Below are 14,229 nucleotides of genomic sequence, written 5' to 3' on the forward strand. Positions count from 1 at the left end.
GTCTGTCTGTCTGTCTGTCTGTCTGTCTGTCTGTCTGTCTATTTGTCTGTTTGTTTGTTTGTTTGTTTCTGTGTCTGTGTGTCTGCTGTATAAAGATCCCGATTTCAGGGGCAGGTATCAAACGCTTGGAATCTCTCCCAGCATCAGCCACTCATTCACTATCGGCTGTGTGTATGGGTGTGTTTGTATGTGTGTCTTGTCACACTCGTTCTGAACACAACGCAGTATATGTATATACCTCGTATCAGTCGGTCCAAACAAAAGCAGACCAAGCCTCACCCAAGCCGAGAGCTAAGACAGACCAAGCAAAGCCAAGGCGAATAATAAAGGGGGTTGGCGGAACGAAACCCGACGAGTTTCTCACAGCCTCGCCATCCCCGTCGTGTCTCTCCTCGAGGACGACGTATTCCACACCTGCACCTCGGGAATCTCTGCATAGTTGGCCGGGAAGAGCGCGGGGCCCGACACCTTCTTGGATACCTTGCCCGTGGCGTTCTTGGGCAGTTCGCCCTCGATGACGCGCAGGATCGTCGGGAGCTTGTACCGCGCCAGTTTGTCGCCGAGGTCTTTGCGCAGTTGCGCGAGTGTGAGGGCCGTGCCGCTGCCGGTGGGACGGTACGAGTATGTCGTCTGGTCGTCGCGCAAGGTCACCGCGGCGGCGACGCGCTGGCCCCATTCGGCGTCGTCGACCCCCACGACCATGACCTCGTTGATGTACGGCAGGCCCAGGCACTCGCGCTCAATGTCCAGCGCCGAGATCTTGTAGCCGCCGCACTTGAGGATGTCGACCGACGCACGCCCCAGGATGAAGTAGTACTCTCCCTCGCGCCGCCCGATGTCGCCCGTCTTGTAGAAACCATCCGAGTCGTGCGCGTCCCGCGTGGCTTGCTCGTCGGAGAGGTATCTGCACAAGTTTGCGCGCGGGAGGGTTAGTGCCAGTGATGGGGTTTTCTTTCTAGGGATAGGCCAAAGGAAAGGAGAACAGAGGGTGTGACTCAATTCAGATGTAAAGAAACAGCCTCCAAAATCATTTGGGGAAATGGGGATTGGCTCATTTTTGCAAAGGGCAAAAAAGGAAACACGACCTGCACATACCCCGTAAACATGCTCGGGCTCTTGATCAGGATTTCGCCTTCGTCACCACCGTCTGCGAACCGCACTTCCACCCCAGGGGAACACGTGCCCACGGAGCCCGAAGGCGTGTTCCCAGGCTCCAGGGCCATTTTGAAAACAGCCCCAGACTCGGTACTTCCGTAGCGCGTCAGGATGCGTTTGCCGCCCCTGAGGTTCTCCCAAAATTCCTCCACCGGTCGGGGCAGGGCGGACGTGCCGCACAGCATGCCACGTATTTGCATTGCCGCTGCAGCAGCCGTAGCGGAGTCGATGGATGTACTAGACGGAGGAGGCGAGGAGGAAGAGGCAGATCTTGACGACCCCACCTGGCCTTGCTGGAACTGGCGCATCATCCGGACGTACATGGTGGGCACGCCCGTGAAGAAGCTAATGCCACCCTTCCTCCACCGCTCCCACGTCCACTCGGCGCTGAACGGCCCGCTGCGGAATTCGATGCAGGCGCCACGAATCAGGAACGGGTAGAAGGACAAATATGCTCCCGTGGCATGGTGTACGGGCATGAGGTGCAGGATACGGTCGTCCTCTGTCACCTTGTAGTGGTCGGCTACGGAGCGCGCGACTTCGTGGGTCATCGCTCGTCGGTGTACCGCCCCCTTGGGTTTCCCCGTTGTCCCGGACGTAAAGATCACGAACGCCGGGGCGTTGTCGTCTAGATATCTGTCGGAGGAGATTGAGATATCGGATGGTCGATGGCTCCAATGCCGGAGGGAGGGGGCGATCAAGATCTTGGAAAAATCGGCCTTCTTGCGCTGGCTCCTGACGGTCTTTTCCAAGGCGGTTCCCTGGCTGTCCAGGTTTGAGGCGGTCAGGACTGCCACGCACTGGGCCTTTTCTATAAAGTAAGATGCCTCTTCTAGAGGTGCTTGTGGACCTATTGTGCAGAAAGTCTTAGTCTTTCCAGACGACATACGTTCTGAAAAGACAGCTAGCGACGTTGATAGACTTACTGATGGGCACTACGACGGCTCCTAATGCGAGAACGCCGAGAACTCCCACGGTGTACTCATAGCCTCCAGCAGCCAGCACGGCGATGAAAATGGGTCGGCTGCCTCGTACCAGGTCATCTCTCGCTGTCTTGCCCAGGCGTTCTAGCAGGTCGTTTCGCATCTCCAGAACGTCAGTTAGCAGCTGGATGCGAGACTTTTCGACGTCGAGGTTGACATCGGCAATGATGGTCTTCGCAGGCGCATCGTGGGCCAACCGCAGCAATCTGCCGAAAAAAGGACAGTTGGGAAAGACATTCCGGCCCTGGTGCGGAGGCACAAAGTCGGCACGGTCTGGAATATGCATTTCGCCCTGTATCTCGTTCCGGAAATGAGGTTCACGAACAAATCTCAGGTCGAGGCTAGATTGCTCTTCTTATACACTGCACAGCACTGTTGTCATTCTGACCAAAGCCAGGGGGCGAAGATGAAAAGATAGGACTATCATAACTCAAGTCTCTCTGTCCTTCAAGTCGAGTAGGTACGAATATGTTGTCCAGGCTGATCCACATATCGCCGAGGGGGTTTGGGACAAGCGGGAATGCCGAATAGGAAGAAACACTTCGGCCGTTGTCCGGAAGCGTTTTGCTAAGGCTCAAAGATCAACTATTTGGAGATACGGTCCAGGCGCCGGTCATATGATCGGGTATGGGTCGGATTAATTCGCCAAAAGGTACTTGGTAGACAATGTGTACCAACGAATATCTGGAAAGAACCTTGGGAAAGTTACTCAAGCCAATGTCTCGGCGGTGCCGTATACAAACGAGACTCGTATCCTAAATCGACGATATGCTATTCATACGTGCTGGTATTGGCAAGACATGCTTGATTCTCCCGGATGGTAAACTCGATTTGCTCAGAATTTCGGTCGACATCTCAACAAAGGGTGTCATTTACAAAGTAGTCAATTAGGTGGATGGATCGTCGGGCAAATGACTCCTCTTCTGGAACGCCAGTACCAGTGACCTCGAGCCGGGAATAGGGCCACTTGGGAAACGCCGGCGACAATTTCCCAGATTTTGAGTACCCGGGGGTTTCGTGGAGAAATCGAGAAATCTCCACAGACGGAGATTGTCTACTCCATTGATTCTGTTTAGGGTCCTCTGTGTGGTCTCCCTAGGAGAAGACTCGTTGTGTGAATAGAGCAGTAGGTCGATAAAATACCCGACAAAGGAGCAGGGTATTGTACTTACCATACAATTACCCGCATTTGCCGCGCCGTCGGCTGTTGTCGATCTACTCCTCTGTCCTTCAAGGTTTTCTCTGAGTCCAAGTGCTGCCAGTGGCAGAAACGGGATTTCGTTTGTGGAACCTGGTCCTTTCTCCAAATCTTCCCCTCCGTAGACTCTGCACCAGATGTTTTGAGGCGGTAAACAATGCCCCAGGGCCTGAAACCAATATGTCTCGACTTAACCTTAGTAGGGAAGCCATTGGAAGGTAGGACATACAATAAACTCATATTGCGTCGCTACGCAAAGCACCCAGCAAGGTGATATCTACCTCAAGTCCTGCAAAAGGCGTTCATGAAGCGACATGAAAAGGTGGTCGTCGTCGTCAAAGTCAAGTCCTGACCCCAGGCTGTTGTCACCACCAATCCAGTCGCTGTTATCGTTAGTAAACCATGAGTCTGCCGCTGTGTAATCTTGGATCTCTCCAACTGGCGCACCCAAGGCGATCGACAAAGGCTTTAGTGAGGCAGCAGTTGTCAGTTCCCGCATGGTACTGTCAGAGGCCGCCATTGAGTCCGGTCGCATGCTTACGGCATTGAGGTTCGCGAGACTAGAAGGGTTTTGGACGCGGGCATTGGGTTTCTCCTGAAGGTCGACCCGTGCGGCGTCCATTGCCGTCTTAATTATATGCCTCTTTGGGCATAATTCTTCCGGGATCATCTCAAAGAATGACAGCTGCTCGGGAGAGAGATCCAGGTCAGTCAGAGGGCGATCTGTCTCCGGTCCGCGCTTCACGGTGTTGACGAGCTTCGTCAGAATCCGCAGAGCTCTCCGTGCAGAATGCCAGGTCTGTGCCATCTCATGCAGGGCCTTTTGAATCACCGACAATTCAACTTTGGAGACGTTCCAAAGTGGACTGAAGTTGAAGCAACATAACTGCGGCAGAGCAGCCACTCTGAGGTAAAATATGGTCATTGGGGCCAGACACCTGAGCTGGTCGCGAGCCAGGAAATCTTCGAAGATCCGCGCGACACACGAGGAGGCGAGGATTGGCGCTACTGATGTACAGTTACCAGACCGCCCGGGTCCGTAAAGAATGGATACAGCGGTGAAGTATATCAGGTATAGCTGGCGGGCCTCAAAATCATAATCAAGAGCATTGTTGAGCTTCAAGCAGTCGGGTAGTTGATAGATCCAGCGCTGAAGACTGCGGCCAACCTCAACTGGTGCCCAATGGGAATAACCTCCGCTCAGAGCTTTGCCACATTGCCCCAGGATCGAGCAAATCTCGACATATGCGACAAAGAGTCGAGCATTCTTGTTGTCTTGAGGGAAGTCGGCGACAGTGGGTAGACCGATATTGCAATCAACCAAATTTATGGCTCGGGGGCGGCCTTGAGCGATAGACAGTTGACAATCTCGCGACTAATTCCAGTCAATGGGTGCGGCGATGGAGGAGAAGGACGGGAGAAACTCACGAATAGTGTCCAAAAGAGTCTTCGTCGCAGTTTGCACTTGACGGAAGTCGGATCTGGTTCACGATGTAACCCTATCTGATACCCCAGCCCGACTGCGGTCCTAAGCCAGAAGCCACTCGAATGGATTGAAACGTGTTCAGGCCCGCTTGGGTTGTACCATTGCATCAAACACAGTGCACTAATCGTGTTCAGGGGATCCGTCTCAACATCCGCGAAGAACAACGCCTTGGCTTTGCTGTAAAAACTCGCACAGTCTGAGTTGGGTGATCGCGCTGTAGGTTGGACTCGGCTACCAGCGACGAGAACAGCTTGGGTCAGGAGTAGTGACCCTCCAGGCGTTGACGAGGTAGGTCCCGAGCCAGTATTCTGGAGCTTCAGGTCCTCTATCTCCACCACCGGCATCCAAGGACTGCAGATTTTGAGAAAGTTGTCGATAAGGCCATCCCGCACCGGCCTCGGTGGGAAATCAAATGCTTTGAGCGACTGTAGATACGACATTTCGGCATCACCCCTGGAACACTTGGGCGCCTCGCCGTCAGAGTCTCCTTCTGTGGCGAACTCCCCTGGCAGATACTCGGGTCTGCCAACATAGGCGAGGTTTTCACCGGCAGGGGAGCTGGAGTTGTCATACTTTGCTGTTTTTGTGATGCAGTGTTCAGTGCTGGCTTCTTCTGCTGGTGGTGGTGGTGGTGGTGGTGGTTGTGGCAATGTGCAATCTTCGACTGGCTTTATGAGCGACGAAGGATGCTGTTCCTTCTGCATCCCTGGAGGAACGCGGATATCACGCAGACGCACCAGATCATGTCGCTTTCTCCTGTGAGGTCTGAGGGAGCATTAATGATCAGCGAAGGACTTGAAGGGCAGGCAAAACTGTCGTCTGGCTGACTCTTACATGCATTGAATGCTCTGGAATCGACAATTGGAACAGGGTTCTTGGCCACGGACGAGATCGCAACGGATCTACGTTCCAGCTTGTCAGTAAACCTGGAACTAAGTATCAAACTAGATCCAGAGTACTTGCCTTCCGTTTATGGCAGCCACTACATGCTTGTCTGCTCCTTCGTCCAGATCCTGGCGTGGCTCCTGTTGGGGGAGGACTGGATGGCATGTTGACTCAGGCGGTGACATTTTCGAAGCTCAAAGCTTGGATCTATTCCAAATGGACCATTTAGTTTGGAATGGCTCACGGCACAAAGTCCTCGGCCTTACCCCGCCACTGCCCGCCTCGTGGTTTTGGTCTGTGCGGAGTGTTGCCCTTGTCTTCTCCTGTCGTGGTCCACCACTGGGGCCGGACCCGGCTAACTTGTCTCCGAGGCGGATGCATCTCGCAGGATAGGCTCTCTTGTGCGACAAAAGGATAGGATAGCTCTGGTGTTTGAAACAGCCTCTAAAGCTCATCTGAGGGCGTCCAGTACAGTCTGTGGTACGTAGTTGGCGCATGAGAGAAGGGAATGGATAAATGCCAAGCCATCGAGCTTGTAATGACAAGGGCGCAGATCAAAAGACTGCGCACTCGAATTTCTAATTGTCAGTGTCTCGCTGATTGAATTCCTTCCTCCCAGGCTCAAAACACAAGACTGCCACACTGCGAATCCCACGAAGAAAACACCCAAAACAATTCACAAATCTTTCAGCATGATCCAATCAATCTGAATGCACTTGCCCATCTTGAACTCATGGTCGCCGACTTTGACGAACCCTAGTCCCTCGTACACCTTCTGCGCTCGAAAGTTGCCTTCCCAGACACCCAGCCACATTGCCCGGTATCCTAGTCGCCGAGCCACACCCTCGATTTGGTTGGCCAAGAGCTTCCCAACTCCATGGCCGTGGCATGCTGTCGAGACGTACAAGCGCTGCAGTTCGACGACAGACTCGACGTCGGAAATGCAGGGTTCGGAAGTGCCCTCTGTGAGTTGGGCAAAACCGATGATTTCCTGTCCACTGGCCTCGTCATTGTTGGCTGTTTGATCCTCTAAACAGGTGACGAGAATATGCTTTGTCGCACACCGGATGTCTTCTTCAATAGCCTCGACGCTATACGCCTCGGTCAGGTAGGCCTTCAGATCGTTTGTAGGAATACTGAAGCCAAAGGTCGTAGCAAAAACGGTGGCACCCAATCGTGCAATTGCTGGGGCATCAGCGATTGTGGCCGGCCGTATAGAGAATGCTAGCTTTTTCCTTGGTGGCAGCGGGTCAATGTCTATCGGCTTGGTTCGTAGTTGAACAGCTGCGGGTGATGAGATGTGTGCATTGTAGGAGTATTCTAGATATTCTGAATTTGCGGGGATAGCTAATGATGGCGATGTTGGTAGCGGAGGCGGGTGTTGTTGGTGAACAAGCATGTTTGTTTGTGCTCTGACAACTTTGCGATTTGCTGTGTCTGGTGGATGATAGGCACAAACCCCCCTGGGAATAACGTCAAGATCAGATGAATCTATGCATGAACCAAAAGGGCCATTCTAGTGTGTATATATCATCCAGTCCTGGATATGAGAGCAAGCTCTTGAAAGATACAAACGGGCAAGTGAGATAAGCCATTCCCTTAGCGGGCAAAAAGAGAGCCGACCTGGTGCCCTACGCCCTACGCTTTACAGTCCCTTAGGCCCACTCAAGAGTCAAATTCGCCCACCATGGAGGCGGGGAAAAATGAAGTCTCGTTTCTGATCCGCCCTGAGACTGATACTTTTGTTCTGTTGGGCTCTTGTCGGTTAGCACGCCCAGCACGCCCTTTGACCACCAACGGAAAGTCTTGAAATGACGTGGCGAAGTCTACGCCCTTTTCCAAATTAATGATCCAAAGAAATAAATAAGTCAAATGACCGGACTTGGCCGGTGGAGACTTTGTTCTTATGAAACCGTTACTTCAAGAAATCAAAGGGGCGACAAGAGGTCGACAGAGGTGTATGCCGCGAGTATCCGACTCCAGCCTGCAGAATTCGCTCGAGGACAAAGCAAAAAAGCACTCGTAAAGAGGTCGTTGGCAAGAAGCATGATTCATTCATCGTCAACAATCCTTGGTAGGGAAACACATATTGTCTGTCGGCCATATCCGGACAAGGTAATTCCGCTGTCACAAAGAACTTGGAACAAGGTATGGGAATTCTACCATGGAGATGTTGAAAGAGTCAATCATTCATCCGCGTTGACATGGGTAAGTCACCAGGGAACATGAAGCGAACTCACCAAATTTCGCAGCTGAAATGTCCTAACAACTACTTCTTCTTGGTCCCATCCTTTCCATTCTTTGCCTCCTTTTCGTTGGTGTCTTTCGCATCCTTTCCTTGACCCTTGGTCTGATCGTCATCTGTTTTTCCCTCTGTATCTTCAGACTGTTCTTCATCTGACTTGGGCTCAGTGTGCCCGGTCACAAGAGCTTGCCAGACAGCGTATCCAGAGATCAAGACACCAACCCCAAACACGATTTTGAGGAGCGTTTTCGCAGGGCCGCCGTACTTGAGGACCCAGCTGGCGATCCATTGCATAGCAGGAGTGACCAGCTGCTCTCTTTCTCTGTCGAGGTCTGGATTCACCGTGCACAGCAAGGCCATCAAAGCAAGCAGGATCAAAAGCAATGTGATAACGGTCACCACCTGGATGACAGCCAGCAGAATGGCAATGTTTTTGGTCGTTTGGAGTACTTCGAACCCAGCGGCGACCAGGGGCGTAACTTGTTCGAACGCCGAGTGAATCTCCTTGGAATAGGGAAGGCCCATTTTGTTACCGCTATGAGGTGGCGCTATGTCTCTGGGGTATAGGGGGTGTTGGACAGGAAATCCCACAGAAAAACTTACCGGAATGATGGATAGATCTTGATACCACGAGGTGGTGATCTCACGGTTTTTTAATAAACAGGGAGTTTTTGAACATGTCAGTGTGATGTCATATGCCCCATGGCACAACGAACTCAGCCTTGTCGCCTACAGTCTGGGGTTGACACTAAGAGGCTTCGGTCCAATAGTAATATGTTGAATATCATGGATAACTTTGAGAAACGTAAGAGTAGGTTCTAAAGAATGATGAGAACACTTTTCGAGATTGTCAACTGCCGCAAGCTGTGTTTGAGTACCGAGTACAGAGGGAACATCAGCCTCGTCTTCTGCAAATATAAGCCTTGTCAGTCTCAGCCTGGGCTTGGCAGGGACTCTCTCCACCTCGCGTTTCTCCAACCGTGTTCAGATCGGAATTGGCGTTCAACAAAGGAATCACCACAGACATCCTCGCTGCACTAATGATAGTGTAAAGCACAGGCTGCTGTCATCTTCCGACTTTTGAATTTTCCTTGCATCTACTCTAGAGGCCATTTCCTCTGGTCTCGCACGTCACAATGCACAGCGCTCTCACTCGGCTCCAATCGACCTTTGGGTATTTTACCAGCTGCGCCTTTACCCTCGCTTGCATCATTGCTGTGCTCTCCATAATACCCTTACCTCCTGTGACAGACTCACCAAGCGCCTCAATATCTGTCCGAAACGTCCAAGTTGTCAAAGGTCGTCCGCACTACTACTCCCCCAAACGCGAAGAATACGCTCAAATCAGATTTGATCTGGAAGCCGATTTGTCCAGCCTGTTCACGTGGAACACGAAGCAACTGTTTGTCTATGTCACGGCAAACTACCCCGGTGGGAAGAGTGGCGATGGGGCAATGTCTGAAGCTGTCATCTGGGACACAATCATCCAGGCAACATCGACCCCGTGGTCATGGCAGAATTTGAAAGAGGCCTACTTTCCCGAGAAGAAGTCAAAATCCAAGAGCAGGAAGTCCTCGAACACAAAGTCCAAGACCAAGGATCTTGTCAAGCCAGGGGTCATCTCCTTAAAGAATCAGAAACCAAAATACCAAATCACCGACCCCAGTGGTGTTATCAGTGAGAGGGCCAATGCTACTCTCCAAGTCAGTTGGAATGTGCAGCCTTGGGTTGGTGCTCTCGTCTGGGACAAAGGATATTTAGGGGGCAGGGTTGGAAAATGGACACCTGGAAGCGTGGGCAGGAGTGAAACCTTCGAATTCCCTCCTTTGAAAGGGGCAAAGACAGATGTTGTCAAAGACACTGAAGGACCAAAGACGCCAAAAGCGGCTTCAGCCTCTCCGGTCGTCGAAATATAATAACAATGCAATGGTCCCTGCCAGAATCCAGATCCCTTCGGTCCTCCGGCAACATAAATGATACAAATGACATGGCCTGAGTTTGCCCCTCTGACATCAACAGAGTCGAGAATTGCGGACTGTGAATTTATGGCTGAGACAACGTCCTATGCATTCATATTTTTGCTGGCGGCATTCCGGGCTCCGAAACCATTTCAGTCAAACCCTTGTCCCTGGTCTTCAGGTACGTGCCGTGGCCACCACGAAAGAGTAAGTGGGAAAGAAAAAGGCCGGGTTCGTGAGTTGACTTGTCGTTGGTTGACTGTGCCTACTTCGGGGCTTTAGCCGAGGACGACGTTTGAGACGTGGACATCCGGGTTCATCCGTCGAGAGGCAAGAAATGCGATCGCTCCCAAATGCAAGACACAAGCACATTTGACCAATTCCCATTTAGAGCGCAAAGAGCCAATGTCATCGAACGGGGTTACGCCATCCTTTGTCTTCTTAAGTCCTTTAAAGCGAGCGAGCCAATCAGATGAGCCTGAGCATTCCACAATCGGAAGTGACTCCCGGAAACATGGAGTCCGCCGATTTTCGCTGGAGCGAATCAGGATGCGCATATCTTCTACAGTAGAGAGTGCCTCTGGAGTATTTAATCGTGGCTAGGAATTGCAATGGGAGCATCTTCCAGCAACATTCTCACACATCCACACGTGCGATTCTCACTCCAGCGATTACAAAGCAAGCACACACCATTCACAACCATGTCCTTGAAATACACCAACAAACTGCAAGGCAAGCGGGTGGTGATCATCGGCGGCACCAGTGGCATTGGCTTCGCGGCCGCCGAGGCAGCTGTAGAGCATGGTGCAATTGTGGTCGTGGCCAGTTCCAAGCGAGACAAAGTCGACAGGGCAGTCGAGAGGATCCAGAAAGCGTACCCGGACGCAGGTGATCGCATCCGCGGCACGACTCTCGATTTGAGCTCGGAAGATGTGGAGCAACAGATTGTGGCTCTCTTCGACTTTGCAACCGACGGCGGGAAGCACAAACTGCAGCACGTTGCAGAAACAGCTGGCGGTGCTTTTCGCATGGTGCCTCTCGCTGAAGTCACGCCGACAGCTATAGCAGAAGTCGCAAAGGTCAGGCTCACCGGTTGTACGATGCTCGCAAAGATCTCCATGCGCTACCTCGAGATCAGCCGCACCTCTTCTTTCACGTTGACCAACGGAGTGAGCGACGCGAAACCCACCACTGGATGGACGATTATGGCTCCCATCGGGGCGGCCAAGAGAGGCTTGACCCATGCTCTTGCCAACGACATGAAACCTATCCGCGTCAATTGCGTTTGCCCGGGCGCCGTCAAAACGGAACTGTTTGATCATTTTGCGGGCGATGGAGAACAGCAGAAAATCGTGGACTTTTACACGGCCAGGACATTGACCGACAGTATTGGAGCCCCAGAGGATCTGGCAGAGTGTTATATTTCCATCATGAAGAATTATTTCATGACCGGGCAGGAGATTACTGCAGATGGGGGCTATCTGCTCTGCTAGCTGAGTAGAAGTTCTGGGTGAAGCAGGTGTATGGACGGGCAATTGGTACACGTGCCATGATACTGTATCAGGAGAGCAACTCTTCCCTTTTTCCAACACATCACCTGTCTACTCATAGATCGAATTGAGCAAAGTCACTCATACTATACTTACTAAGTCAATCAGCACCTCATCGGATTTCAGAATGGGGGCCGAGATTCAAGTGTGGCGTTCCTACATCCAATGACAACTCTGCACGCAGAGGCGTGTGTGACTCTGTCGATCAGGCTGCCAGCGAGCCAACAAGCCCGATTAGGATGCCGGAGCGATTTGATACTCGTAGAGCCTACACCCGATGACACCGCCTCCGTCGAATCTACCCAGATACTTCTCACACTTTGCAGTAAACCACACACAAAGCACATAACGTACCTCGTACATAGACGATGACATAGAGATCCGGAGATAAGGGGATACGCAGACAATGAGTACCTGGCTCCACCGCATACTGTCCGAGCCCGTCTCTGCGCCGCCCGCAACAGCCCCCAATAATGCATCGTCGTGGCCATCCACGCCGCTGACACCCCGAACAGCAGCGGCAAGGCTCAAGGACCCCAACGCCCCGGACTACCGCTACCAGGTCAACCAGAAATGCATCTACGAGCGCCGGCTGCCGGGCGGGTCGTACATCACGGCGCACGTCCAGCGGCTACAGTCCGGGTACTACGACAGCCCCGTGATCCACGAGGACCGCATCGACAATGTCCGCTTCGTGGCCGTCAACTTTGTCTTTCACCCGAGTTCCAGCACGTTCCGGTTCAAGGCCGCGGAGATTAGGATCGCCTTGCACCATATAGGCGCGGACGAGGCCGAGGGCCAGGGTGAAGACGGCGACGGAGAGGGTCAGGGGGTGGTGGCGACGCCGAAAACCAGCCACGAGCACGGCACGCAGACCGAGACCGAGAAGGCGAGCCAGGCGCTGGTCAAAGAAGGCATCAGCAGCAGCAGCAGTAGCAAAGGCCTACCTCGACCATCTCGGCCCAAGTTCCTCCGCCACGCGCCCCATCTCCTCTACGGGAGCATCTCGCCCGAGACGCTGGACTGGAACTTCAACCTGGCCGGGTCGCTGGGGGTGTCGCAGGGCCCCGCGAGCGCGAGCGTCAAGCCCTCGTACGGGGTCAAGAGCAGCTATAAGATCTACGAGATGATGAAGATCCAGGGGTCGGTGCGGACGCTGCGGTCGTGGCGCGGGAGTGACTACGACTACGACCACGAAATCGAGGACGGCGAGCTGGTCTGGACTCTGGAGGAAAACCGACTCCAAAAGTCCGGGTTGCCGCGCGAATTCACCTTTGTCATGCTCCTGACCAAGGGGAGCGGCGGGTTCGAGGAGAGCGGCGACGTGCGCCTCGAGATCGACGTCCGTCCAAAAGTCACTGGACGATTGGGGCCGGCGTACCCGTCGCTGGTCACAAGGCTGCACCAGTACCAGCCCTTTAAGCGCGAGGTGCTCGACCTCGACCAAGAGATTGGACAGGTCTTTGAGCCGCACGACGTCAAGGGCGAGGGCAAAGGCGAGGGTTTCAATTTTGCCAACATCGCGAGCAGCTTTGACGACTTTGTCTGGTTGCCCGGGACGGCGTACTCGACTTCTGACGCGGGTGTTGGTAGCGTGCCTCAGACGGGAAATGGATTCAATGCCTCGACAATGGCTTCCCACCAGCAGCAGCACCAGCAGCACCAGCATCAGCATCAGCAACAGCTCCCTAGGATCCAAGCACAAGACTCGCGTCCGCCACCAGGCGACACGACACTCAACCTGCGCGTCTTTCTGGAACCCTCGCGAGGGAGCCCCGTCCCATTCTCCCCCAGCGAGCTCCAGCTCCAGCTCCCGTTTGTGAACCTGAAAGTGCCATCACCAAACCCGTCGCGTGGACCGTCGCCAACACTACAACCTTCCGCGTCGGTGACGGGATCGCGGCGAACCATCACGATCGGGTCGGGGTCGTCTTCCACGTCGAGGTCGAGGTCGGTGCGAAAGCGGCGGTCCCGCTCTGAGCTGTCAAAGGAGTACAAGGCGTCTCCACTGGGGACGGCAGCACAGCAGCAGCAGCAACAGCAATCTAAGCGCACGGATCTGGGTCAGGTCACATTCAGCCAGAGACCTTCTCAACGGGCCGCGGCGGCTGCGGCGGTATCAACTCCAGCACGACCATTTTCGTATCAAGATCAAAAGAATGAGTCGAACCTGGACAAGGATCCTGAGCATCATCCTAATCCTAAGCATCATGATCCTGTCCATGCCGATGAAGATGATGCGTCTGAAGAGTCTGACGAGGATGATACTCCCAAAGCCCTCAAATTTCCCCCAGGTGAGCTGAGTTCGCCTCAAAACCCCCCTCTGACGCCCCTCCGTCCTTCGAGTCCCGAGTACGCCACGCCGCCTGCATATCCGATCCATCCTCCTTTACTTCCCCTGTCGGGCGTGCCTCTGGACAAAGACAGCATCGGCACAGCTTCGACCCAGATCTCGTCCACGAGCTCTATAATGCATTGAGCGGTGAGCGTGGGGCCCAGAGAGAGAAGAGATTCATGTTCATGTGCTGGAGTCTTTGTCTTTATCTTGGTATTGGTGTTTTATGTTGGTGTTGTTGTTGTGGCGATAGCGATAGCGATATCAACAGTTGTTTGGGCATGGTTCGCTGTTGCTCATAGTGTTATGCTGTCTGGCTATACATACACAAGTGATGATGATAATGATGGATACTAGATGGGAACGGCGTCACTCACCAATCGGTAATTATAATGATGGCAACGAGATCACTTTTCCCAGGTAGTTAGTTAGTC

At 53.3% G+C, this 14,229-nt stretch overlaps 7 protein-coding genes across 7 annotated transcripts; 3 read left to right on the top strand and 4 right to left on the bottom strand.

Moving 5' to 3' along the window:
• Nucleotides 1-360: 360 nt before the first annotated feature.
• Nucleotides 361-2,424, bottom strand: Z517_06583 (uncharacterized protein; the record flags this gene model as incomplete). The annotated part of the gene is made up of 4 exons (XM_013428322.1): nt 361-904; nt 1,096-1,392; nt 1,432-2,005; nt 2,082-2,424. The coding sequence occupies 4 exons, from the start codon at nt 2,422-2,424 to the stop codon at nt 361-363; spliced, it is 1,758 nt and encodes a 585-aa protein (XP_013283776.1).
• A 1,189-nt stretch (nt 2,425-3,613) lies between these two features.
• Z517_06584 (uncharacterized protein) lies at nt 3,614-5,526 on the bottom strand (the record flags this gene model as incomplete). The annotated part of the gene is made up of 2 exons (XM_013428323.1): nt 3,614-4,711; nt 4,765-5,526. The coding sequence occupies 2 exons, from the start codon at nt 5,524-5,526 to the stop codon at nt 3,614-3,616; spliced, it is 1,860 nt and encodes a 619-aa protein (XP_013283777.1).
• Nucleotides 5,527-6,383: 857 nt separating this feature from the next.
• On the bottom strand, nt 6,384-7,106 carry Z517_06585 (uncharacterized protein; the record flags this gene model as incomplete). Its single annotated transcript, XM_013428324.1, has 1 exon — nt 6,384-7,106. One exon carries the CDS (start codon nt 7,104-7,106, stop codon nt 6,384-6,386), a length of 723 nt encoding a protein of 240 aa, XP_013283778.1.
• Nucleotides 7,107-7,976: 870 nt separating this feature from the next.
• Z517_06586 (uncharacterized protein) lies at nt 7,977-8,477 on the bottom strand (the record flags this gene model as incomplete). The annotated part of the gene is made up of 1 exon (XM_013428325.1): nt 7,977-8,477. One exon carries the CDS (start codon nt 8,475-8,477, stop codon nt 7,977-7,979), a length of 501 nt encoding a protein of 166 aa, XP_013283779.1.
• A 611-nt stretch (nt 8,478-9,088) lies between these two features.
• Z517_06587 (uncharacterized protein) lies at nt 9,089-9,868 on the top strand (the record flags this gene model as incomplete). Its single annotated transcript, XM_013428326.1, has 1 exon — nt 9,089-9,868. One exon carries the CDS (start codon nt 9,089-9,091, stop codon nt 9,866-9,868), a length of 780 nt encoding a protein of 259 aa, XP_013283780.1.
• Nucleotides 9,869-10,611: 743 nt separating this feature from the next.
• Z517_06588 (uncharacterized protein) lies at nt 10,612-11,403 on the top strand (the record flags this gene model as incomplete). Its single annotated transcript, XM_013428327.1, has 1 exon — nt 10,612-11,403. The coding sequence occupies one exon, from the start codon at nt 10,612-10,614 to the stop codon at nt 11,401-11,403; it is 792 nt and encodes a 263-aa protein (XP_013283781.1).
• Nucleotides 11,404-11,866: 463 nt separating this feature from the next.
• Z517_06589 (uncharacterized protein) lies at nt 11,867-13,939 on the top strand (the record flags this gene model as incomplete). Its single annotated transcript, XM_013428328.1, has 1 exon — nt 11,867-13,939. The coding sequence occupies one exon, from the start codon at nt 11,867-11,869 to the stop codon at nt 13,937-13,939; it is 2,073 nt and encodes a 690-aa protein (XP_013283782.1).
• Nucleotides 13,940-14,229: the final 290 nt, after the last annotated feature.

Source organism: Fonsecaea pedrosoi, assembly GCF_000835455.1.
Source record: "Fonsecaea pedrosoi CBS 271.37 unplaced genomic scaffold supercont1.4, whole genome shotgun sequence".
NCBI lineage: Eukaryota > Fungi > Ascomycota > Eurotiomycetes > Chaetothyriales > Herpotrichiellaceae > Fonsecaea > Fonsecaea pedrosoi.